This window comes from Tupaia chinensis, unplaced genomic scaffold, assembly GCF_000334495.1.
Source record: "Tupaia chinensis unplaced genomic scaffold, TupChi_1.0 Scaffold000574_1, whole genome shotgun sequence".
Taxonomy (NCBI): Eukaryota; Metazoa; Chordata; class Mammalia; order Scandentia; family Tupaiidae; genus Tupaia; species Tupaia belangeri.
In genome coordinates this window covers 2,893,991-2,919,501 of record NW_006160088.1, presented here as the reverse complement: position 1 = coordinate 2,919,501, position 25,511 = coordinate 2,893,991, and the positions used below count along the sequence as shown (strand labels likewise).

Below are 25,511 nucleotides of genomic sequence, written 5' to 3'. Positions count from 1 at the left end.
CTTTCCCTCTCTGGTCAAATTAAACTAAACAAATAAAATTAAATTAAATAATTCTTTAAGAAAGTAATAATCATTCCTTGAGCGTAAGGACCTAAATTTGCCTGCAAAGCTCTAAGCTCTTTGACATACCTTCCCTCCTGCACTGAGGCATAGTGGCGGGTGAAACAGACACCCTCTCTCCTCCACACGGGCTCGTCCACTCATGTCCTTGATAGACAAATGCGAGTCACATTTCCTGCCTGTGACGGGCTGGCGGTGGCACCCCTTATCACCCGTATTTTCATTCTTCAAGATGCAGAAGTTAGAATCTCAGATCTGCTTCTTCTAGGTCCTAAGAGAAGACATTTCTTTTTTTTTTTTTTTTTTGAGAGATTTTCACTATAGGGCGCGTGCGCTCTCCAGACAGAGAGAGACGTAGAGACCGAAAGCGAAAGCGAGAAACCCCAGGGGGGGGGGGATGGCCACGCCGCAATCCCTTCTCCTCCATTCTCCTCTCAGGATCTTGGGCACTCATGCACATGCGCCCAGTGTGAGTTTTAAGCCGCCAGGTCCGGGACGCAAACCGTGGTTGACTACGTGGGAGTCCGGCGACATAGCCATTACGCTAACTGCTGGTTCCCAGAGAAGACATTTCTAGCCAGCTCAGGAAAATATTCTATCTTGTCATTTTGGTTCCTTCTTACCCTGATCACTAATTACCCATTTTAAAAGTGTTGTGCTGAGTCCTCTTTGGGCCTTGTGTTAAGGACTGTGTTTCTCTGAGAGCCGTGCTTAGAGTCCGCATTTTCAAGACAGGGTGTGAGAAAGAAAGAATTTATTCAGCTTTAACTGTGCACTTCATGCCAGGGCATGCCATGCTCGAAAGCCGCATGAGTAAGAGACTTTGCCCTTGAAGGCGACTGTCACATAATTACGAAAGGATGTCAGAACTGCTCTGTCAGGGACAGGGAGGCCGGCAAGCGGCGTGGTGATTGGGGTGCTGGGTTCCCACATGGCCGACTGTGGTTCAAGTCCCAGACCCGGAGGCTTGCTTTCTCACTTTTCCTCTCTCTCACTCTGTCCCTCTCTGGTCAAATTTAAATAAATGAATTTAAATAAAAACAATTATTAGGAAAAAGAACCACTCTGTGGGAACACAGAAGTGAAAGGTTTACATGTGACTTTTGTGGGAAACCTAATCTGTCAGTAATTCTCTCTCAAAATTGTAACATTAAGATGAGTCTGGATTATGTGGAAGTCAGATTTGGCGACCCCTATCCAAACAAACAAACAAACAAACAAGGGACCAGCAGTTAGCGTAATGGCTATGTCGCTGGACTCCCACGTAGTTGACCGCGGTTCGCGTCCTGGACCCGGTGGCTTAAAACTCATGCCGGGCGCGTGTGCGTGCGTGCCCAAGATCCCGAGAGGAGAATGGAGGAGAAGGGATTGCGATGTGGCCATCTCCCCTGGGGGGTGATTTCTCGCTTTCTGTCTCTGTCTGTCTGGTGAGCACATGCTCCCTATAGCAAAAAAAAGAAACTCTCCAAAAAAAAAAAAGTAAGGGGTCCAGGGGCCCTTGTGCGTGACAGAGCCTGTACCAAAGACTCCTTACTCCCCAGGAGGTGGCTGCTATTTTCCATGTGGCTCCAGCAAACCCAGCTGTTTGGTGTCCCAGCCCTTAGCTGGTCAGAAAAGCAACTGAGGAAGGACTGGAGTGGTCACGTGAGCAGGGCCACGGGGTGCTGCTCAGAGTGGGGGGCAGCTACGAGTGCAGCCAGGTGCTCAGGGAGACAGACTCCAAACCACAGGGCTGGGAGGTTTGTGAGCCACGCAGGACAGCTGTGTGTCGGGAGGTGCCGAGGGCCGGGGAGCCTGTTCTGTCCCAGAGGCCCCCCACAGTCGCTGTCTTTGCCTCAGGAAGGTGTAGTAGGAAAATGGACGAAACACTTCGATTTTCAACAAAATGGCTGACATATGCCAACCGCATTTTCTGTTTGCTTCTTGAAAGATTTGAATTTTTTGTTCCCATGGAAGAAGTCATGAAGAGGTCGCTAGATGTCGCGGTGAAGAACAGCAGGCCCCTTGGCTCCCACAGAAGAAAGGAGCTGGGGAAGGTGAGTACAAAGGGCTCGTGCCGGAGAGTCTGCGGGACCGCCCTGTTACTAAAACCTGCCCCAGTGACGGTGCAGTCTCATTGGGAGATCGGTCTCTTTTTTTGTTTGTTTGTTTCTTTTTTTTTTGTTTCTTTCTTGCCTTTTTTTTTTTTTTTGGAGAGGTTTTTTTGCTATAGGGCGCGTGCACTGGCCAGACAGACAGAGAGAGACAGAGAGACAGAAAGCGAGAAATCACCCCCCAGGGGGGATGACCACGCCGCAATCCCTTCTCCTCCATTCTCATCTCGGGATCTTGGGCACGCATGCACACGCGCCCGGCGTGCGTTTTAAGCCACCGGGTCCGGGACGCGAACCGCGGTCGACTACGTGGGAATCCAGAGACATAGCCATTACGCTAACTGCCGGTTCCTGGAGAAGGGTCTCTTTTTAATATTCTTTTTTTTTTTTTTAATTCTCAAAGGGTACATGTGCTCCTCAGAGGGAGAAAGCGCCCCCTGTAGGGTGTGGTCACACTGCAAGCCCTTTCCCTCCATCTCTCCACTCCCTGGCGTTTGGGGCACGCACACACCCACGCATGGAGCGTTTCAAGCCCCTGGGACTCACAGCACAGTCAGCCATGTGGGACCCAGCTCCCTTAAGCACTAGGTTATGGGGCCAGCAGTTTTTAAAAAAATTTTTTTAAACTAAAGAATTTAAAAGTATAAGTTAGTAGATAAACCTTATCTTAACAAAGTTAGGAATTGAAATTCATCATTTTACAAGTATTGGAACATCTCCTATGGTATCATCTTTTTTTTTTTTTTTTTTTTTTTTTAATTGCCAGAGGGTAGCGGTTTACTGAGTAGAGAGGGTACTTCATAGGCGGCCATGGTCCTACCGCGATCCTCTTCCCTCCATTTCTTTGTCCTGTCAGGATTGTGGACATGTACACATATGCACTGGCATGTTTTTCAGACCAGCGAGGCCAGGACTCAGTGTGGTCGGCCATGTGGGACGTGCCTCCCACTGCAGTGTTTAACCCTGTACTCCGGGCTGGCCCTAGGTGTTGCTGACAGCCACAGCGCCGTGGGAAGCGTCGATCTCGTTAGGTCGAGAGTTTTGTGGTGATGGCAAATAATCTAACAAAAGTGAAGGAATTATGATTCCCAGAAAAATGCCGAAGAGATGACAAAATATATAATACTTTATGGTTGTTTATATATTAATACACACCGTATGCTCATCTTTTTAAAAAATTTTGTCAGAGGGCACATGCACTCACTAGAGGGCGAGGGAAAGGGATGAAGCATCCCCCTGTAGGGGACAGTCACATGGCAATCCCTTAGCCTCCGTCTCTCCCTCCTGGAATTTCAGGCACGCGCACACACCCCTAGTTTGTTTTCCAAGCTGCTGAGTCTGGGACTCAAACCACGCAGGCAGCCATGTGGGATCCAGCCGCCTTCACCCACACCCCCAGCGGGCTTCCTCGTATTCATCTTTTTAACGCCTACTTCTGTGACGTTGATGGGCTCCCCCTTTGCACCGCCGAGACAATCCTCTTTCTATAATATTCATAAACTTTAAAAGGAAAACAACTGAATAGCCTTGAATTCTTGAAGTAGAACTCCACACAGCAGTTTGCCCTCCCCAGGACGCCGAGGGTGGCGCTGGCCCTCTGGACTGACTCCATGCTGAAAGCCCAAGGAAAAAGAGCCCCCCGCTCCAGCCCCGAAAGCCAAGGAGACCCCTTTGTGATGGGTTCAGTTCATCCCAGTGCGTCTCCATTCAATGCAGTGTTTTGGGCGGGAACTAATTATTTGTAATCATTTAGGTCCTGATCGACTTATCAAAAGAAGATCTGATTAGGGGCTTCTCGCAATGGTAAGTGTACCCTTTCACTTTGTCCCTGTTAGTCTGCGGTTCGAGACACCGCCTCAGACAGCTGCCGTGTTCCCTCCCGAGTTCTTTGGTGCGGTTTGACCAGCAGATTGCATAATGACTACATTGCTGGACCCCCATGTAGTCAACCGCAGTTCAAGTCCCAGATACGGTGGCTTAAAGCTCACTCTGGCCACGTGTGCATGCGTGCCTAAAATCCTGAGAAGCGAATGAACTGCAGTGCGGCCATCTCCCGGGGGTGGGGTGGGGGGCTGATTTCTCGCTTTTTGTCTCTCTAGCAACCACACACTCCCTATAGCAAAAATCTCTCTTGAAAAGGGGGGAGGGCAGATTAACACCTTCACTTACGGCTTTACTGTCGGCAGGCCTCACTTCCTAAAGGACTCTGTCAACCTAGCCTTAACCCTGGCTGGCCAGCTTAGAGATGGGCTTGCTGGTCCCACAGAGGCCCAGGCAGCTTGTCCTGTCACTGCCATGACACGCTCCATTGCTAACCTCAGCCCAAACCTGACTGCCTTGCAGGTACCAGCTGACCGCAGACGGGCAGCCCAGGAGCTGACGATGGGCAGTTTCCCTCCTCGTGTTGAAGTGCACGCGTGTACTGCGTCGTCGCTAACTCCCAAAGCCGTGTGCGGAAGACAGACACGTGCCTCCTGCGTGAACGTTAACTGCATGCATGACCGGATGGTATCGGGAAGTTGTGTGGGGGGGGAGCCGCTTTCTCCTGGTTGGACTGTGGTGTTCAAACCCAGAAAGTGCAGTGTTCGCGCCTAGTGGGTTTTCTAAGCCTCTGGTGAGCCTTCACTTTTGGTAGGTAGTTACATACCGTCCGATTTAGGGCTTGCCCCATTGTCTGCCCCAGAAAGCGCCCAGTCTCTGCCGCAGGGGTCAGAGCTCGGGGAGGTCTGTTTCTGGAGCAGCTAACGGTATTCCTGGGCTGGGAATGACCCAGGAGGGCACGTCTCAGAAGTGTGAACCGATTCCAAACTGCCCAGAGCCACACTGCTGAAGGCCTTCTGGCGGCCACCTGTGGTACTCGTGTGCCTAGAGATTTGTTCCTATATCTGATTTACAGCCCAAAGGTATTTCTCCAAAAGCAACAATGCTACAGTGATTCTCTTAGACAGCCTGGGTTAGGAAACACTCCAGCTCCTGGCTGCCCTCAGCCCACGGTATTATCGCCGTCGGAAAACGTAAGCCACAGCCACACCCCAACCCACGTCTACCTCTGAGCTCACAGCAGAGCACCGGGCCTGCCAGGGAGGACAGGGCCCTTTCGGTACCTGGCTTAGCCACGTCTGGGAATTCTGTTCCGTTTACTTAAGAGACGGCTGGTTCACCTCCGTGATATGTTAAAAGCAAAATATGTCAGCTGTACACACAAGTGCCTCTTTGCATTTCAAACTGTGGAAGACAGAGTAGACTTTGTGCTGACGTCCCTGGAGCTGCTGTCACGTCCGCGTGCTCGTCTCTGACCCACTCGGCAGCCCCCCGCCGTGACCGCCGCCCCCACTGCCGCCTTTCTGAGGGGCGGCGACGTGCTGAGTGGGGTTTCACCACGTGCCGCTCACTTGCTCGCTGTCTGTGATTACCTGTAGGGTCAAAGCCAACGTCTTCCTTTGCCTCAGTCGTGACCCGGTCTCCGGTTTGTTACGTCATTGAGCTGCAGGTGCTCTGTTCCAGAACAGTCCAGATACCGCGCCTGCCCTGTCTGCTCAGACCCGACTCACCTCCTAAAGGCCATCTCTTCCATGAAGGCAGTCCTTCCTGAAACGGCCTGTCCCCTCCACGTGGACACTCCCTGCCGGGTCTGTGCATTTCCGCCTCACAGTGCCTTGCCCTGTAATCACTTTTTTATTTTTATTTTTTTTGGACAGGTTTCTTTTTTTACTATAGAGCAAGTGCGTTCGCCAGAAAGAGAGAGAGAGAAAGCGAGAAATCACCCCCCAAGGGGGATGGCCACGCCGCAATCCTTTCTCCTCCATTCTCCTCTCACGATCTTGGGCACGCACGCACATGCGCCTGGCGTGAATTTAAGCCACCGGGTCTGGGACTTGAACTGCGGTCGACTACATGGGAGTCCAGCGACATAGCCATTACACTAACTGCTGGTCCCACTTGTAATCACATTTTAAAAAGCAAAGCAGGTGTCTGCACAGGTCATATGCCCAGGAGCTGTGTGTGTTGGGTCTGGTGGTCAGTGTCTCCGTTTACTGTCCAGATGGGCTGTAAGCTACTTAAACCCTCACCACCCAGGACTGCGGAGCGCATGGAAGGTACATAATAAAGCGTTTCCGAGGTGTGCATTCGAATGACGAGCTCTCAGAATGATCTCTGTCCCCTACCTCATGATGACGCTGTACTGCTCCCGGCACTAACCCTGGGAGTGGTTAGCTCGAGAGAAGAATCGGGACGCATCGTCGGACATCCTGAAACCAGCCACCCTCAAACAGCTGCTCATCCAGACGGCGGGCGAGTGGCAGTACCATCCTCTGCCCAACACAGAGAAGGCCCGGACAGGCCACGAACATGGCCAGTGAAAAAGGGACGCAGGTGAAGCAAGCTCCGTGATGGTCCCGAGGGAGACGAAGCAGGGCGTGAGCGGCGTGCGGAAGGGAACCGGTCTGCAGGACCGCGGCGCTGAGGAGCCCAAGACGTTTTCTGACATCAGAAAACACTGGCGGTGCCAACAACGTGATGGATAGGTGGCATCGGTGGGTGGGAACAGCCCACGAATCTGCCCTGCAGGGACAGGGTCTGAAGTCGCACACCATGAAGGGGATGGAGAAACCCTAGGACCTGAAAAGGAGGGTCCCAGTTCCCACGTGGGAACCCTGTGAGGCCCGGAGGAAGGCAGCCACGACGCTGGTCCTCAGGGCTGCCACTCACACCGGGCCACTGCGGGGACAGCCATCATCCAGGGGAGCTCAGTGGCACACACTGTGAAGCAGACACCAAGTGAAACAGACATAAACACGAAGCACGTGGGACCATCAAACTGCAAAAGGGCCACACGACGGAACATGTACCGTTAGTGCAAAAGTAGGTGTGGGAAGCGAGACCATCCGTCGTCGCCGGCAAGCCCGGGCAGGTGACCGAGGTCGTCCCACGGGTTCAGTCACAGTGCAGCTAACGTGTGAGACCGGCAGCCAGGAGGGGACAGCTAGACTCCTTCCAGAGTTAAAGGCGCCCTAATTTCTTTTAAAAATAGAAAACGTGCGTGCATCAGGTACTGATTTGTTCTCAGCTCCGTATGGACACACCCTTGGAGCAGGAGGTCCGACTTCGCCAGTGCAGGGCCGTGGGAGGGCACGCAGGGCTGGGGGGCCTCTGCTCCCACAGGGGTATGGCTCCCACCGACTCTCACGCGAGTCCTGAGTCTGTGCCGACTCTGCTCCCAGGCCCTGCCGCAGCCCGGCCTTCCATTTCAGCAGCAGACGGCTCCCTCCGGCAAGTTTCCCGGCCACAGTGGGCTGCGTGTCCTGACAGCCAAGCCTCCCTCCAGAGGTCGGCATCTCAGCCTGCGGGGACGGGATCATCTGAGCTCCTTTCCTGGTCACTCTGCCTTGGCCCTGGGGGTGGCTGGTGGAATCTTTCTGAAGTTCCTACTCTACAACTGTGGCCTTAACCGCTACACTACCCATCAGCCCCTCTGTTTAAATATTCATTGCAGGACCAGCAGATGGCGTAATGGTTATGTCACCAGACTCCCAGGTAGCCAACCATGGTTCAAGTCTCAGACCTGGAGGCTTAAGACTCACGCCAGGTGTGTGTGTATGCCCAAGATCCCAAGAGAAGAATGGAGAAGGGACTGCGTGTGGCAGGCCCTCAGGGGGTGATTTCTCGCTTTCTGTCTCTCTCTCTCCAGTGAGCGCATATGCCCTATAGCAAAAATCTCTCTAAAAGTAAATAAATATTAATTGCAGCAGATTCATATGAAGAACAAGCTGCTCCTATCACCACTTCCACTCAACACCCATGTAGTAAAGAAAAAAAAACAGGTGTATCAGCCAAAACTACTGATGGAAGCAGATGATAAGATCATAAATCCAAAATAATCGAAATTGCTAGAATTAATCAGAAATATTTTAGCAAAGTTGCTAAATACAAGGTAAATATATAAAGAAAAAAATCAATTATAGTTCTTTGCTCCCTCAACAGTTAGAATTTAACTATTTAAATTTTTTTTTTGCTATAGGGCATGTGCGCTGGCCAGAAGGACACAAAGGAAGAAATCACACACACGCACACACGCACACACGCACACACACACACACCCAGGGAGGATGGCCCTGCTGCAATCCTTCCTCTATTCTCCTCTCAGAATTTTGGGCAAGTACACACATGGGCCTGGCCTGAGTTTCAAGCCTCCAGGCCCAGGACTTGAACCACAGTTGGCCACAGTGGGAGTCCAACAACATAACCATTACACCATCTGCTAATTCCTAGAAATGAAATTTTCAGAAAATAATTTATAAATGCATGAAATACTAAATACTATATAATACACTCACCACTATCACCTACAGAAAAATCGTATACAACTTTTCAAAGAGGGATGGTCCATAATCTAGAGGCGGGGGGGGGGGGGCTGCATCCCACATGGGCTGACGGTGGTTTGAATCCCAGCCCCAGTGGCTTGGGAAACATGCTGGGCACATGTGTATGTGTGCCTTAAACACTGACTAGCTGGGAAATGGAGAAGAGATTGTGACGTGACCATGCCCCGTTGAGGGTGCTTTGTCCCTCTCTGGTGAGTACACATGCCCTCTGGCAATTAAGACTAAAATGACGACCACAGATAATATAGAGTTAATGTAAACCTAAACAAATGTAGGACTATGTCACGTTCGAGGTTGGGAGACAACGTAGTTGCCGGTTCTCCCCAAATCTGTTTAATGACAGCCCAATAAAAACCCTAACAGGTGGTGTGTGTAACAAGCAGATTCAAATACAAAGGGCGGAAGCCTTCAGCTGGAACCAGTTCTATTTTAGGGTTGTAACAACCAGGATGGGGCAGCACTAGTGCAGAGAGACCTGGGCCTAAAGAACAGACCCCTCACAGATTGTTTATGACGTGCGGCACTGCGTGAAGGGAAACGGTAGCCTTTTCGATAAATGGTGCCGGGACAACTGGATATCCATGTGGGGAAATACGAAAGGTCCTTGGCTCAAACCACATTCAGAAATCGACTCCAGGTATATTTGACGAAATGGAAGGACAGAACTACACAGCTGCCAGACAACACAGAGTAACTGCGGTGTGTGACTAGGGCGAGATTTCCTAAGACACACCACCATAAAGGAAAAGACCACACATCTCTGGATTAAAATGAGATTCTTTTGTTCACAAACAGAAACTATAGAGAAATGGAAAAGGCCAGAGAATGAAGACATCTGCTACACACGCAGCTGTCACATGGCTCAGGTCCGTAAGAGATACAGAAAAACGCATGGTGACTCCCATGGCTCGATAAATTGTTGCCGAGCACTAAGAAACGGAGACTCCAATAGCGGAACGGGCAAACACGAGCGCTTCAAGCGAGAAACACAAATGGCCAGTTAACAGAGGCGACGCTTCATTCATAATCGGGGAAGTACGTGTTACCAACGCAGGAACTGCTCCGTTCCTAGGCTGGCAAAAAGGACGTAGAAAAAAGGAAATCTCATGAATGTGCTGCTAGGCGCATAAAATTGGGAGGTTGGCAGGTGGTGTGGTGGTTAAGAGCACTGGATTCACACATGGCCAACTGCGGTTCGAGTCCCAGACCCGGCGGTTTTGCTTTCTAACTTTCCTTCTCTCTTGCTGTCCCTCTCTGGTCAAATTTAACGTTTAAATTAAAAAAAAAAAAATTGTAAAATTGGTACAGTCACTTTGGAAAGTAGTTTGACATTTTCTTATAAAGTTGAAGATGCACATTCCTTGTCAAATTCACCACCCTGCAAACTCGAGGCTCCGTGTTCCACAGAACACTCCCTGCACTGCGTGGCCTGTGTGGCTATACACAGAAGTGTTTCCTCCTATGGCTCAGCAACTTAAATTCTGAATATATGCAAGGGGACTTCAAAAAGTCCAAAAAAATGGAATTTAAAGTATAAGTGTCTGGTGCCAACAGATGGTGTAGTGGTTACATCGCTGGATTCTCACATGGTCAGCCGCGGTTGGAGTCCCAGACCCGGTGGCTTGAAACTCATGCCAGGCATGTGTGCGTGTGCATTTAAGATTATGGGAGAAGAGCGGAGGAGAAAGGACTGCGGTGTGGCCATTCCCCTTCCCCTCTCACTGTCTCTGCAACAAGCACACCCTAAGGCAAAAACCTCTAAAAAAAATAGTACAAGTTTCTTTCAGTGCAGAATTTTTCTTAAGAATTATTTTTTATTTAACTTTATTTTAATTTGACCAGAGAGGGACAGAGAGAGAGAAAGAGAAAAAGAGAGGGAAAGTAAAGCAAGCCACCAGGTCCGAGACTCAAACCATGGTCAGCCATGTAGGAGTCCAGCACCCTGAACCATCACACAACCTCCCAGTGCCCAGTGAAAAAACACTTTTTTCCCACATGAAAAAAAAAATTTTTGACAGGTTTTTGCTATAGGGCAGAAAGACAGAGACAGACAGAGAGACAGAAAGCGAGAAATCACTCCCCAGGGGGGATGGCCACACCACAATCCCTTCTCCATTCTCCTAGGGATCTTGGGCACGCAATGACACACGCCTGGCATGAGTTTAAGCCACCGGGTCCGAGACTCGAACCGCGGTCGACTACATGGGAGTTCAGTGACGTAGTCATTACGCTAACTGCTGGTCCCTCCACATGAAAATTTTTGAGTTTATTAATCGTCTCATGAAAAATCCACACAATCACCGCAGATAGTCATTGCAGAATCTTTCCGCCATCGACTTTTGGCCAGCACCAACGTGGGCCTTTGCAGTCCTCCTGACTTTCTTCATTCTGTTCTCACGTTCTTTTCGCTGTTTTCTTGACTTCTTTTTCTTCTCATAAAGGCCAAGTCTTGCAAAGTCTATGTTTGGGTCCACTTTTCTTCATATAATCCAAAGAATCGTAAATCACACCAAAGCCAGTAGTCTCGCCACCACCAACATGGGTTCTGAACCAATACAGAATGCCATCTGGTGTGGTCTTGTACATCCTTGCTAGTTTTTCCCAAATTTCCATCTTAGGTGCTGTTGCCTTCCAGGGGTGAAGGACATCAGTGACCATTTGTCTCCTCTGAAGTGGTTGGTCATGAATTTCCTGGTTTGGTTAGTTACTGTGTCATTCATGATGGCGGAACACTGGGAGGAAAAGAGCCCCCAGTGCAAATTTTTTGAAGCACGTGAAGATTTTGAAAACCCCTTATATTCTTTTTAATATTTATTTTAATGATTTATTTTAGAGGTTTTTGCCTTAGGATGCATGAGAGAGAAACAGACAGTGAGAGGGAAAGTGAGAAATCACCCCCAGGGGGGATGGCCACACTACAATCCTTCTCCATTCTCCTCCCGGGATCTTGGGCACGCACATGCACATACCCTGCATGAGTTTCAAGGCACTGCGTGCAGGTTTGAACCACAGTCGGCCATGCGGAAGTTCAGCAATACAACCGCTATGTCTTCTGCTGGCCCCTATTTATTTCATTTTAGTTACTTTTTAACTGAAACAGAGAAAGTAAGCTGCCAGGTTTACTGGAACCACAGTAGGCCAAGTGGGAGTCCTGCCCATTCATCACTACGCCACCTGCCAGCCCTGACCCCTTGTATTCTAAATAGCTTGCACACTGACGTGTTGACAGCGGTACTGTTCACAATAGCCAAGAACTGCAAACTACCCAATGAAAAGAGATGACCCAGAATTGACAGCAATGTGGGTGCACAGTACAAACATAATCTTGAACAAAAAAATGGGGTGCATGCACACACACCTGGTGTTTTTCAAGCCACTGGGCCAGGATTTGAGCCACACAGCCATGAAGTATTGAGCTCCCTTCACCGACAGGCCACAGGGCTGGCCCCGTGGCAGTTTTATTTGTAGTAGTAAAAAACTGAAGAACCCAAATTCCCATCAAGGGGTAAATGAATATACCATAATGTAAACACTATACAGCAATAAAAAGGAACGGACTGTTATACGTGCAACATGTAAAAGTCTCCGAAGAGTTATGCCAAGTGAGAATGCCAGACAAAAAAGAGATACATGATTCCCTTTATGTAACATCTATAAAATGCCTATCAATCTATACTGACAGAAACGGGAAGAATTCTTGCCTAATGATGGGAGAGGGTGGGCAAGGATTAACAAGGCAGAGAAGACTTTTTTTTTTTTGAGAGATTTTTTCACTATAGGGCATGTGCGCTCGCCAGACAGGCAGAGAGAGACATTAGAGACAGAAAGCAAGAAATCACCCCCCAGGGGGGATGGTCACGCCGCAATCCCTTCTCCATTCTCCTCTCGGGATCTTGGGCATGCACGCACACGCGCCCGGCGTGAGTTTTAAGCCACCGGGTCCGGGATGCAAACCGTGGTTGACTACATGGGAGTCCAGCGACATAGCCATTACGCTAACTGCTGGTTCCCAAGGCAGAGAAGACTTTGGCAGTGAGAGTTGTGTGCGTCATTTCAGTTGCGTGTGATGGTTTACAGCTGTGTGAGAGCTTATCCAATTGTATGCATTACGCTGTTACATCAATTATTCATCAATAAACCTTTAAAAACCAATCTTTTGTCTAAGTATTTATACTTAAATACTGCTAAACAATACTTGCAATGTTTTCTCCTTTATATTTTAAATAATTAAAATTAAATAAAAGTAGATTCAATAGGTCTACTTATTAAAGGGGGGGAGGAGTAGCCCAAAGTGGCTTACACGTCAGGATGTGAGGCAGAACGCTGGTCCCTTAGGAAATGAGACCGGATTGTGAGTAGAGGGTAAGTGGCAGGCAGCAAGAAAATATTCTGACAAAACACAGCAAGGGTGAGCCAGTCGCCCAAAAAAGGCTTAGTCTAGGAAGAGAGTACGATTCACTATTTGCAATATAAATAAGCCAGTAAGGACACTTATATTTGGAAAATCTTTATAAAAATTTTATTTGCAATCTCATGTTCTTTAAAAAAAAAATAAAGCATGCAATACATCGAAATTGAGGGGAAAAAAAGCGGTACTTCTTTATGAGAGACTTCTATACACTCATTTATTTTACCCCATGATTCATTTCCTACCCTGAAACAACGATAAAACATTTTGGCTTTTTTTCACTCCTGCTTTGAAAGGGCACTGCCACAAGAGCTCTTCCCTGCCAGAAAGAGGTGGCTTCCCACTGCTGGATGGGGCCAGTGGCGCTCATCTGCCCTGGCCCAGGGGTCACCAAACCCGGGACTCAAAGGCCGCCTTTCTCTTGCGATCTCTGTCTCTGGGCTTCTCTTTTACTCACAAACTCCACTTTAAAACAGCTTGGATTTTAAGCACTCAAGAACTGCTTAAGAAATAATTAAGGGATCTAAAGTTCAATTAATTTAGTGACTATTTTCTGTATAGGACTCTCTAAAGCTAATTTAAAAAGTATATGTACAGAACAACCCAATACTAAGAAGGGGATGAATTCCGGGAGCAAATGCATTTTATAAGCTTTGTCTCAAAATAAGATCAATCCTACAAAGAACTTATAATATTAAAAAATGCAATTTACACAGTAAAAAGGATCTGATTTGTTTTCAGTAGGAAAGTACTTTTAATTTCTTTACAGCTGGTACAATGGCATCCAAGTCATCAATTTCTGGAATAGAAAAACAAGAAGAGCGATGAGCTCAGATGAAATGAAAACCTCTGCAAATGCAAGCCTCAGACCTGCACCCGGTGCTTCTGTGCACGGGGAGTCTCCTTTCCAATAGTGACGGAAGGCCGCCGGTCCAGGGGCTGGTGCTTCACGGAGCATCTGCTTATAAAAGCTGCCACTTTTTTTTTGGTATCATATACAATTTCTTTTTTTCGGTTTTGCCTACATTCTACGGCAGAGACTGAAGAATGAGAAGATATACTAGTAGGGAGAGCAAATGTAGGTAACAGAGACTGTACCGGGGTGAGTAGTGGGAGAGGCTCGAGGAAAAAGCATTCAGCAGACACTAGAATACAAGGTTCTTTGTTGAAAATGGCATGTGTGGTAACTTCCCTGATCTGATTATCACATACCACATGCATGCTTTGAAAAAACATACTCTATGCAGTTAAGAGGTACAACAAATGAAATGTAAATAAATTATAAAACGTAAACTTTTTTTTTGAGAGGTTTTTGCTATAGGGCGCATGCGCTCGCCAGAAAGACAGAGAGAGACAGAGAGACAGAAAGCGAGAAATCACCCCCCAGGGGGATGGCCACGCCGCAATCCCTTCTCCTCCGTTCTCCTCTCAGGATCTTGGGCATGCACACACACGTGCCTGGCGTGAGTTTAAGCCACCGGCTCCCGGACTCAAACCATGGTCGACCACATGGGAGTCCAGCGACATAGCAATTACACCAACTGCTGGTCCCCTAAAATGTAAACATTTTAAAATAAAAGCTACCACATACCTACAAGTGTCCTCTGACTGGTATTACCCTCAGCAGCAGCAGGCTCTTACCGACAAGTCCAAGTGCCACATTTATAAGACGCTGGTGCCACTTTGGCCCCGTGTAACTGCATGGCAGGCCTACATGGGGAAGTGCCAGGCAGAAACCCCTCTTTCCTGGGTCTCGGTCTGAGGACTTAGAGAATTCATCTCAGAACACAGTCTTGTCTTAATTCTCCTGGGAAGACTGTTGATTAGCTGCATCACTCTCAGGTCTACCTTTCAAGAAAACAGGCACCTGCCTAGGAAGAAGGGCGAGGCTCCTGAGCGGAATGAGCCTCAGGGGGATTACAGAGTCTAGCCTGGTCCAGCTCACCAGAAAAACCAGTTCCGGTTCTCCCCTGACGGGTTCTGAATTTAATTTCTTTCCTGAGACTATCTTATTCCAGCTAGCCTAAGTTATTGGGTGGTCAGAAAAGTCAGGATGTATTTTTCTGTGCAAAAATGCATCCTGACTTTTGTGATGACCCAATAGAATTCTCTAAGCTCCTGGCCACTGAGGAAGCAAAATCCTTCTCGTTATCCGGACCCCAGTCCTCCTGAAGGTGAGCCACAATGGCAGCTTCTCAGGTGCTTCCTCCTTTCTTGTTCTGCTAGGCCGCTCACAAACGCACCTCCTTTACATACAACACGCTCGCTTGGGCTCCCGCTCTCTCCATTGTGGATGGGCGGGAACTGGTGGTTCTCTCTGTAGCCTAAATACATGGCCCATGCTATCCCACAATTCACTGAGTGTTGTCACCTCCCTGCTTCAGGGGGCATGTCTGGATCCACGTGCAAAGCATGAAGACACGGGAGGAGACAGTGTAAGCAGACCTCCCCAGAGAGCGTGGTTCTTACCTTACACGGTACTAGACAAGTTATTCCCAGGTGCCCCGCTCTGAACCCACACCTAGTTTCTCACCCAATGAGAAACCTGCCTTAGAAATGACCCTCACAGAGCAGGACCTTGGCCGATAAGGGGATTTTCTCAACCCACTACTTGCATGAAACAAAGAAAAAACATATTTTTAAAAGTCACGATTATCACAGACAGCGCTATCTGCCTATCCGGTATTCGTACACCACTTTGTACCCAGATGCTAATGGCGTAGTAGTTAAAGAAAGCATGGTCGTGCTGAACAGATTAAAGTTCCCCGATGTTAAATATAATACTTAACTCTGGAATTTCAACGTTAACCAAAGCACAGAATGAATCTTCAGAGAAACATGGCTTTCTAAAGCAAATGATCTCAAATGAAACATGCCAAGTATTAATATCGGGGAGGAGGTTTCCGTAGGACTCTGAAGTGAGTGTAACCAGCACACCTGTCAACGTATGTATTCATAAGGGAATTTTGCTCCTTAAGTTAAGGGCCAACCCAAGCCAGTAGAATCATTATTCTATGAACTTAAGCTCTCAGGAGACTAAGCTACACACTCGCACAATTTCGTGACTCATGTGTCTTTCAAAGACAGAGTGTCACCGCATGGCGATCTTCCTGCCTGAGCCTTCCAGCTGAGACGACAGCCGTGCGCCAACGCTCCTGCCCCGTGCCTCCTCTCAAGTTTAACGTTCAAGTTATACTGTTGTCTCTGCAGATGTGTACTGTATTACTATTGCAGCCCAGCAGGTAGGTGCCCTCACAAAAAAGTGACAGAAAAGGGCCAGGTGACGGTGTAGTGTGATGTGGCGCTCTGAGACAGACCCAAATGGGAGGCTCCAGGCTCACCCTAGGGGCCCCCGAACTCCCTGGGGCACATGCTCACTGTTGGAGGCTGGCCGAGGCTGGGGGTGTCTGCAGCATCGGACCCTGCTGGGGTGCCTGTGTCTCTCTCCCTCTCTCTCTCACTCACGGAAAGAAGAAACAAACTTGGGGAAAAAGAGAGAAGAGGAAAAAGGGGAGTCTCCTCCAAGATCATAATTCTGCCAAGATCTCTCATTACGCAATGACAGGGCCAGGGTTACACTGGCCTGGCCACAGTCATGCCATTTCTCATGGTAAGGTCCCCGGTCAAAGGCAGGCTCTCTCTCCTTAAAGGGTCTCTGTTTCCCTGTTCTGTTCCTAACCGACTCGGAACGGTATGTTGGGGAAGTGTGCTCAGAACTATCTGTGGTTCTTAGGCACCTCCTACCAAACATTCAAGGTAGAAACGTTAATCCAGTGACTAAGGAACGCTGTTCATTCAAACCAACTGACATTTTAAAACTCAAAATTTAACCACCACCAATAGAGATCTTACCTAAGATTTCAAGTAGATCATTAGTAAATGCCTGAAACGCTGGGAAAAATTCCTCATGTTCTTCCAGCTTGTTGATAATGCTGTTTAAAAAATGCACAGTTTATTTAAAATTGCCAACAGACGGTTCCTACATCTGAGTGCACACAGGGGGTTAGGAATAGAACATTTTCAAAGAGGAGGAAGTTATACTAATTTAAATAAAAACTTAATGATCACTTACTATAATCCTTCCTTTCTGAGTTCTGTTCACCTAATATCACTTTTACAGAAAAATCAAAAGTATCCCCTATTTTCTCAGAATAAACATTTGTTAAATTTACATAACATTCTGGGGCCAGCAGATCATGTGGTGGTTGAGGCACTGGACTCCCATATGGCCAACTGTGGTTCAAGTCTCAGACCCGGTGGCTTGCTTTCTCACGTTTCCTCTCTCTCTCTCTCTCACATACATGTCCTATAGTGAATTAAAACAATAATAATAATAAAAATAATTCTTTTAAAAAATTTATATATAACATTTTAATGTGGGCAACATCCCATTTAGCTCAAAGGCCTCTTAGAGAAACTATACTTTTATATTATTTTCTAAAACAAATGAACTTTTGTGCCTAGAATCCTGTTAAACATTAAGCATCAATTGTCAGTAATTGTGGGAAAGGAGAAACAGATCAACAGTGAGACATATTCTTTTGAATTTTTAAAAAATAATTAACTTTATTTTGACCAGAGAGGGACAGAGTGAGAGAGAGAGAGGGAGAGAGGGCCTTTTTAAAAAAAAAAAAAAAATTTAAATGTTAGTTTTTTCTATAAGGGTATGTGCACTCACTGGAGGTGAGAATGAAGGAATGAGAAATCCCCCCCAGTGGGATAGCCATGCCCCCATTCCTTCTCCTCCAGTCCCCTCTCAGGATTTTGGGCATGTACACACAAGTGCCCAGCGTGCTTGGCAAGCCATTGGTCTGGGACTTGAACTGCACAGCTACGTGGGATCCAGCCACCTTAGCCACTGTCCCACCTCCTAGCTCCTATGTTCTAAAAACATCAAATATCAGAAGGTTCAAGTCTCATCTGTAAGGGTTCTTGAAATCTTGCAGAACATGTGGCATATGTGTGTTTCCCTTCTCCTATGTTACAGCACACAATCGGGGGCGGGGAAGGGAAAGGTGCTCTAAGTAGCTACGATCTTTTTTGGGGGGGGGAGAGATTTTTGCTATAGGGTGCGTGCAGTTGTCAGAGAGACAGAAAGTGAGAAATCACACCCCAGGGAGGATGGCCACGCCACGATCCTTTCTCCTCTCTGGATCTTGTGCACACATATACATGAGCCCTGCGTGAGTTTTAAGCCACTGGGTCCGCGACTCAAATCGTGGTCGACTACGTGAGAGTCCAGAGACATAACCATTACGCTATCTGCTGGTCCCAATGTGTCAGTATTTCTAAAAAAAAGTTAGGCTTTATATTAGAGAGGTCTAGTATTTTCAAAAACTCTTTAACATTTGTCTTCTAATCAAATCATCAATACACTGACAGGGATTATTTCGTGGTCTGTGCTAATGCTCTAAAACAGGACTTGATGAAGCACTCTGAACTCACATGAAGGTGCCAACAGATCCTTCTCCGCGTGTGATTCTCCCTGGGCACAGGCTTACCCTGGGAAGGTCCTGACCACCCTACGTAAACTCATGGGGCTCATCATTTATTTTTATCTTAAAAACTTGGCACTTTCTCCATCCCTAAGGGTGTGACGTTACTTGCGGTTGTAAAGTTATTTAAAAGGTATGATTCTAAACAGAGAAGGTAAATTTAACTTATGACATTTTCTAAGTCTTTAATCTTACCCCTCTAAGCATCCAGGTAATACCTGGTCTTAAGTACCTTTGTATTAAGCACTTTGTACTAAGTACCTTTGCATTAAGCACTTTGTATTAAGTACCTTTGTATTAAGCACTTTGTACTAAGCACTTTGTACTAAGTACCTTTGGAGGTCTTCAGGTCCTAATACCTGCTTAACCTGCTCGTTGACATCCTCGTTGATCAGCTTGCACAATTTCCCAACTGTGCTTACCAGCACACACAGTGAGGACGAACTATCTGCAAAAACAAAACACGAGTCTAGGCTGTTTTAAAAGAGAATTTCAAAGTGATTCCATCACATATCACGTTTTATTACGTTTCAGTTATCCTCAACTTTTTTTGAAGACATCCTCGTTGATCAGCTTGCACAATTTCCCAACTGTGCTTACCAGCACACACAGTGAGGACGAACTATCTGCAAAAACAAAACACGAGTCTAGGCTGTTTTAAAAGAGAATTTCAAAGTGATTCCATCACATATTATCACATATTTTACGTTTCAGTTATCCTCAACTTTTTTGAACTTTAAAATGTTTTCACATACTTTTTGTTAATTAGGAACCATTCTTAAATTGGAACCGAAAGTGATAAAGGGCCCTCACCTAACTCCAAGAGTTCCTGGAGGTTTCGCACAGCATTGCTCATCTCTCCAAGCCTGGTGTAAACTTCGTTCATTCGAGGGTAGACTCCGTTTAAAGAAGGCACATCGAACAGCTTTTGGAAATGAGCGACGATAGCTTGCAAAGTTTGAAAGTTTGGCATACTGCTGTCCTGTCCAAAAGAGAGGGTGAAAAAGAGACGTTCACATCGTAAAATAATCCCAAATCTTTCACAACCAACTTTAAAAGAGAAAGAAACCTAGAACAAGTATATCTATACCAAATTATCAATTTCTAAGATAAGAGCATATTAAAATGTGAACATCTAGGGGCTGGCAGGTAGTGTGATGGGTAGGGTGCTGGACTCCCACATGGCCGGTCGCGGTTCGAGCCCCGGCCCTGCTGCTGAGCACGTGCACCTGTTCTCGCTGTCTGGTGAGTGCACATGCCCTAGAGCAAATTAAAGATAATGATGAGAGAGAAAATTAAAATCAATCTTAAAAAAAGTAAACATTTGGGACCAGCAGTTAGCGTAATGGCTATGTCGCTGGACTCCCACGTAGTCGACCGTGGTTCGAGTCCCGGACCCAGTGGCTTAAACTCACGCCGGGCACGTGTGCATGCATGCCCAAGATCCTGAGAGGAGAATGGAGGAGAAGGGATTGCGGCGTGACCATCCCCCCTGGGGGGTGATTTCCTGCTTTCTGTCTCTCTGTCTCTCTCTGTCTGTCTGGCGAGCGCACGCGCCCTATAGCAAAAATCTCTCTCTCAAAAAAAGGTAAACATTTCCTAAGTACTCACCTTCTCCTTATTTTCAACTTCTTCCAACATGGTATCTACGATAAACAACAGATCTTCAACTTTGATACCTTCATTTTCATCCTGCTTCTTCAAATTATGCCAAGGCACCAATTCTGAAGACAGCATTTTCAAGGACTTATACAAATCCTTTAAAACAAAAGAAATGTGATACGATTCACTTAAGTACTTGCTACAGGAATACGAATACAATATAGCCAGGCAAATTAAAAAGTAATATGTTTCTATAACGATGATCAGTAGTTTCAAAAGAATTATTCTTGTTTAGAACAGGTCTGTTAAAATTAGGTTGGCTGAGGTAAATACGAGGCTTACAAAAAAATTATATATTGATTATCTTCAATCTGGATGCTCTGAGTAATTACATGTTGTCGTTAATGTTTTTAAGCAATTGTTTTGAATTACTGACACATAAAGAATAAGCTTATCCTTATATTTTGGTTCTTGATTTTTAAATTTATTTTACGGGTAGAGAGCACATGTGTGCATATGTGAGAGGGAGGAAGGGAGAAAAAGAGAGAGGCAAGCAGGCAGACAGACAGACAGACACACACACGCAGGCAGACACACACACACACACACACACACACACACCCTTACCAGGATCCAATCATACTGTGAATCCCTTCCCCCAGCCCTTCAGCTAGGCAGGATACGGGGCTCATGTCTCAAGCGGACAGGTGCTGTGGACTGTCAGGAGGAGGCTGGCCATGGTCTGAATTTTCATAACAGCTTTATGGAGATGTAATCGCACACTATCAAATTCCCCCCATTAAGAATTCAGTGGTCTTAATATTTTCACAGAGATGCACCAACATCACCCCTATCTAATTCCTGAACACAGTCACTTCCCGGAAAGATGTCCCACACGTACTCGCTGTCTTTCCACACTGCCCCAGCCCTCAGCCCCGACCACGGGTCTACTTTGTTCTTATGGAGTTGCCTACTCTGGTAATGTCACGTAAATGGATTTACACCATAAATGAGCCTCTTTTGTAACGGTCTTCTTTCATTGTTGAGACTCGTCCACGCTGTAACATGTATCCCTAGGCGATCTCCAACCGGTCTACTTGGCCTCCTCCAGCTCGCCATGTTGCCCGGATCTAGCTCGAACAGTGCACAGAGGGCGCGGCTGACTGGAGGGGCAGAGCTCGGAGACTGAGCCACCCGCAGGCACTCACTGAGCGGCTACTCTGTGCACTGCGCATGCTCGGCCCTTCGGAACACGTTGTCCAAAAGAAAAGTAATGCGAGCCTCAGTAATTCAAAGCCATCTAGTAGCCACATGATGAAAAGCAAAAACGAATCAGTGATACTCATTTTAATACTAGATTTAGCCCCAAAGATCCAAACAATCATTTCCATGTATGATCAATATTTTAACTTTTTTCCTTCTAATTCCAACGTATGTACTTATGGCACAGCTCCATTGGGGCTAGTCATATTTCCAATATCCAATAGCCACATTCACCTAGGGCTTCTGTATCCGTGAGTTCTAGAATACAAACAGAAGTGCAAGAAATGCCTCTTTTTCCTAACTTCTTTAGTCCTCCACTTATTTAATACTCAAGTAAGGCCCAGATTTCACACACATCGTGACACCTTGGATCTTTAATTCAGGAGGAAGGCAACATGGCAGTAAATTCCATGTCAAACGAGTGTTTGAACCAGTAAGTGCCGCTAGGATTCGGAAAACAGCAAATGACAGTATAAATAATACCTTTATTAACCAATGGTCCACCAACAAGGCACATTTATCAAGTGGTCCGCGGTAAAAGACACACCCAACCTGGGCCAGCCCTAGCACAGGGGCCTGAAGTGCTATGCGTACAAGCTGGGCCCTACACAGGGGACCACAGTTCGACTACCAGCCCCAGAGCCCATGCATGTGCCCGGGATCCTGAAGAGACAGAAACAGAAACAGGAAAGAGGACCGCGACGTGACCCATGCACACTGGGGCATTTCTTGTGAGTACACATACCTACCAACAATTAAAGACAAAAACGAGCAAACATTTAAAAACCAGCCCATTTTATACATTTTTGCTTGAGAATAAATAGAACGAAGGTAAGAAGAGAGCTACTCTGGTCTCCTTCGCAGTGGCAGGACATTTGTGATGCGGCCCCCCCAGCCAGTCCTGGGAAACCTAAGAGGGCTGCTAGGTTCCTCACGTTGCCGGCTGTGGGGATGCCGAAGGTCCACAAAGGCCCTCCCGGCCCGGGTAGCCGGCCTCCGAAACAACCCGGGTGCTGGGTGGGAAGGCTAGAGTGTCTGTAGATCGTCTTTCTTGGAAGGGGAGGGCAAAGGCAGAAGGGAAGAGGCAAAAGGCGGCTTGCTGTTTGCTTCTTCCTTTTCCTAGTCTTGTCTTTTTTCCTCTCTCTCTGATTTTCTCATTGTAATAAAATACACATACATAAAAATGTTCTATCTTAACCGCTTTAAGCGTAAGTCTAGCGTTGTTACATATGGTCATAATGTCACAGAGCCATCACTGCCATTCGTCTTACGTCACGTAAAACTGAAACCCTAAACCCACTGGAGTAATCCCCACTCCTCCCACCCACCAGCAGCCCCCACTGTACTGTCTGTCCCCGTGGTCCGGACCACTCTACGGGTCCCACATGCAGAATCACACAGTATCTGTCTTCTTTGTGACTGGCATTTCACTCAGCATAAGGTCCTCCTAATATTCATCCATGTTATAGGATGGATCGGCATTTTCTTCCTTGTTATGCAGGTAATAGTCCAAATACCATATTTTTTTTTTGAGAGGTTTTTGCTATAGGGTGCGTACGCTCGAGGGAAAGGCAGACACAGAGAGACAGAAAGTGAGAAATAACTCCCCAAGGGAGATGGTCACGCTGCAATCCCTTCTACTCCATTCTCCTCTTGGAATATTGGGCACGCATGCACATGCACCCGGACTGAGTTTAAGCCATCGGGTTCAGGACTCGAACCGCGGTCGACTACATGGGAGTCCAGCAACATAGCTATCATGCTAACTGCTGGTCCATACACACCATACTTTTATCCATTTTCTTCTTGAATCCATCCTTCTCTTTTTAGCCAAATCTAATCGAACGTGGGGAGAGCTAATCTGTGCAGATGGCTGTCCCAGACCGAGAGGCTGCTGTTATAAACAACCTTTCTTACATGAGGCCTCAAAGACTCTTACACGGTCTCTCAGTTTGGACCCTCAACTGTCGTATGAAGAGTGGAAGCGCTGCCTAACACCCATGAGTCACTTCGATGGCAGAGGTAGTTCTAAGTTAGTTAACTGAGTTAGTTAACTAAGTCTAACTAGTTCTAACCAAGTTCCTCATGGCTGTCCTTAGAATATTCTAATTATAAAAGTAATTCCTTGCCTCCTTTTACTCAGGAAACAATACAGTAGCAAGAACTCGCCACCACTGCCAAGGCTTTCTCAGGGCAATAATCAGAGAGATCGATCTCTCTCTTCAGAATATAAAGCACAAGTGACATGCATCACTCGCTTGGCACTTCCTCATGAGTGATCTGTTCCTAGAGCATTCACTTCCTTAACTGACAACATGAATATTTAAGTTAAAAAAATTTTTAAAAGAATTATTTAACTTTTAAAATTTATTTTTAATTTAACCAGAGAGGAGAGGAACAGAGTGAGAGACAGGGAAAGTGAGAAAGCACACTGCCAGGTCTGGAACTCAGACCGTGGTCGGCCACATGGGAGTTCATTGCCCTTAACCACCACACCACCTGCCGGCCCTGAATATTTAGATTTTATATTATATTTTAGAGTATATTTTGTCTTTCTAATTAGAGTGAAAGTTGTATTCACGTTTTCTGTATTCACTTCCCACAGCGCCTTGAACATAATCGACAATCCATCACAACTCACTACTTTGATTCTTGCCTTTGCCTCCTTCCTCTTCTAGACTCTTCTAGCTCATCTCCTCTGAGAAGGGGAAAAGTGGAGTGAGCACAGTTCCCTCCTACTGGGAGGGAATAGCAATAATGCTATGATTTACACTATTAATCACTAATTATTTCACCCTCTTCTGAGCAAGAGACTGGAGGAACACCGGCCTATGAAACGTGTGTGTGTGTCTATATATATGTGTATATATAAAGCTGACATATATATATAATTATATAATAACTAAGCTGACTGTGAAGATTCTTTCACACAAAATTATATATGTGTGTATGTATATAAATTATATAATTGTAATGTATAACATAATTTATATATTAAAAAACATAAATATGTGGGACCAGCAGTTAGTGTAATGGCTATGTCGCTGGACTCCCACGTGGTCGACCGCGGTTCGCGTCCTAGACCTGGTGGCTTAAAACTCACGCCGGGCGGGTGTGCGTGCGTGCCCAAGATCCCGAGAGGAGAATGGAGGAGAAGGGATTGCAGCGTGACCATCCCCCTGGGGGGTGATTTCTCACTTTCTGTCTCTCTGTCTCTCTCTGTCTGTCTGGCGAGCACATGCACTCTATAACGAAAAAACCTCTAAAAAAAAAACCACATAAATATGTACACAGTTATATTTATATGGATCACTTATCCCCTTGTGTACTGTACTCACACAGCCTGCAGCTCACTGCATATAGCACCTGCACTACAGCCTGTCTTGCTTTAACTGTGACCCATGAGGACGGAGGTAGAATTTTCCACATGTGGTACCATGTCAGAGTTAAGGAAGTTTGGGGTTTTGGAGCATTTTAGATTGCAGGTTATGGATGCTCAATTGGATCTAATGCCTCACCCGAGAGAGAGAGGGAGTGGGACAGGAAAAGTGAGAAAAGGGTCTGGGACTTGAACTGTAGTCAGCCATGTGGCAGTCCTGCACGTTAATCACCACGCCACCTGCTGGCCCCTGGCGATTCAGGCAACAAAAACCGAGAAGTCCCAGCTATGGTGGTACATGCCGCGAGACGCTGCTACCTGGAGGCTACGGTGACACAGGGGACTCAGGCCAGTCCCTGGCCCGCCCTGAGAGCAGGCCAGGTGCAGTGGGGCACATCTGTGGACCTGGCTAGTCAGGAGGCCCTGACATGGCGAGACGCTGTCAGAGGTCAGTCTCCCTTTCTCACAGATAAATCACTGTAAAACCCTGAAGGATCTGAGGTTACACAATAAAGAACACAGAATAACTTGCAAAGGGAGTACACGTGCCGTGCCGTAGATGGACGGAGGAGTCACGAGTAGGATCGGCTGCAACTATTACCTCTGCTCCGAAGGACAGGCAGACGTGGGACCTTCAGGCCGTGCGTTCATTTCATTAAACATATAAATTCTAATGAGAACCAAAACCTTTCCAGAAAAGTTTAAATGAATTTAAAAATGAATTGGACTAGGGAACCAGCAGTTAGCGTAATGGCTATGTCACTGGACTCCCACGTAGTCGACCGCGGTTCGTGTCCCGGACCTGGTGGCTTAAAACTCACGCCGGGC

The 25,511-nt window shown here is 46.9% G+C and overlaps 2 protein-coding genes across 2 annotated transcripts in view; one reads left to right on the top strand and one right to left on the bottom strand.

Moving 5' to 3' along the window:
- Positions 1-4,662, top strand: part of ESYT3 (extended synaptotagmin 3) — a 59,126-nt gene extending 54,464 nt beyond the window's left edge. The window contains 3 exon segments of the mRNA XM_006158197.3: positions 1,991-2,096; positions 3,907-3,956; positions 4,497-4,662. Of these exon segments, the coding sequence (XP_006158259.1) occupies positions 1,991-2,096; positions 3,907-3,956; positions 4,497-4,533 (193 nt within the window). The 3' untranslated portion in view covers positions 4,534-4,662.
- Positions 4,663-13,072: 8,410 nt separating this feature from the next.
- CEP70 (centrosomal protein 70) overlaps positions 13,073-25,511 on the bottom strand; it is a 39,827-nt gene continuing 27,388 nt past the window's right edge. Inside the window, exons 14-18 of the mRNA XM_014591446.2 lie at positions 20,051-20,197; positions 19,253-19,421; positions 18,773-18,887; positions 16,797-16,876; positions 13,073-13,743 (exon numbers count right to left, since the gene is read on the bottom strand). Of these exons, the coding sequence (XP_014446932.1) occupies positions 13,682-13,743; positions 16,797-16,876; positions 18,773-18,887; positions 19,253-19,421; positions 20,051-20,197 (573 nt within the window). The 3' untranslated portion in view covers positions 13,073-13,681. The remainder of the gene's footprint in view (positions 13,744-16,796; positions 16,877-18,772; positions 18,888-19,252; positions 19,422-20,050; positions 20,198-25,511) is intronic.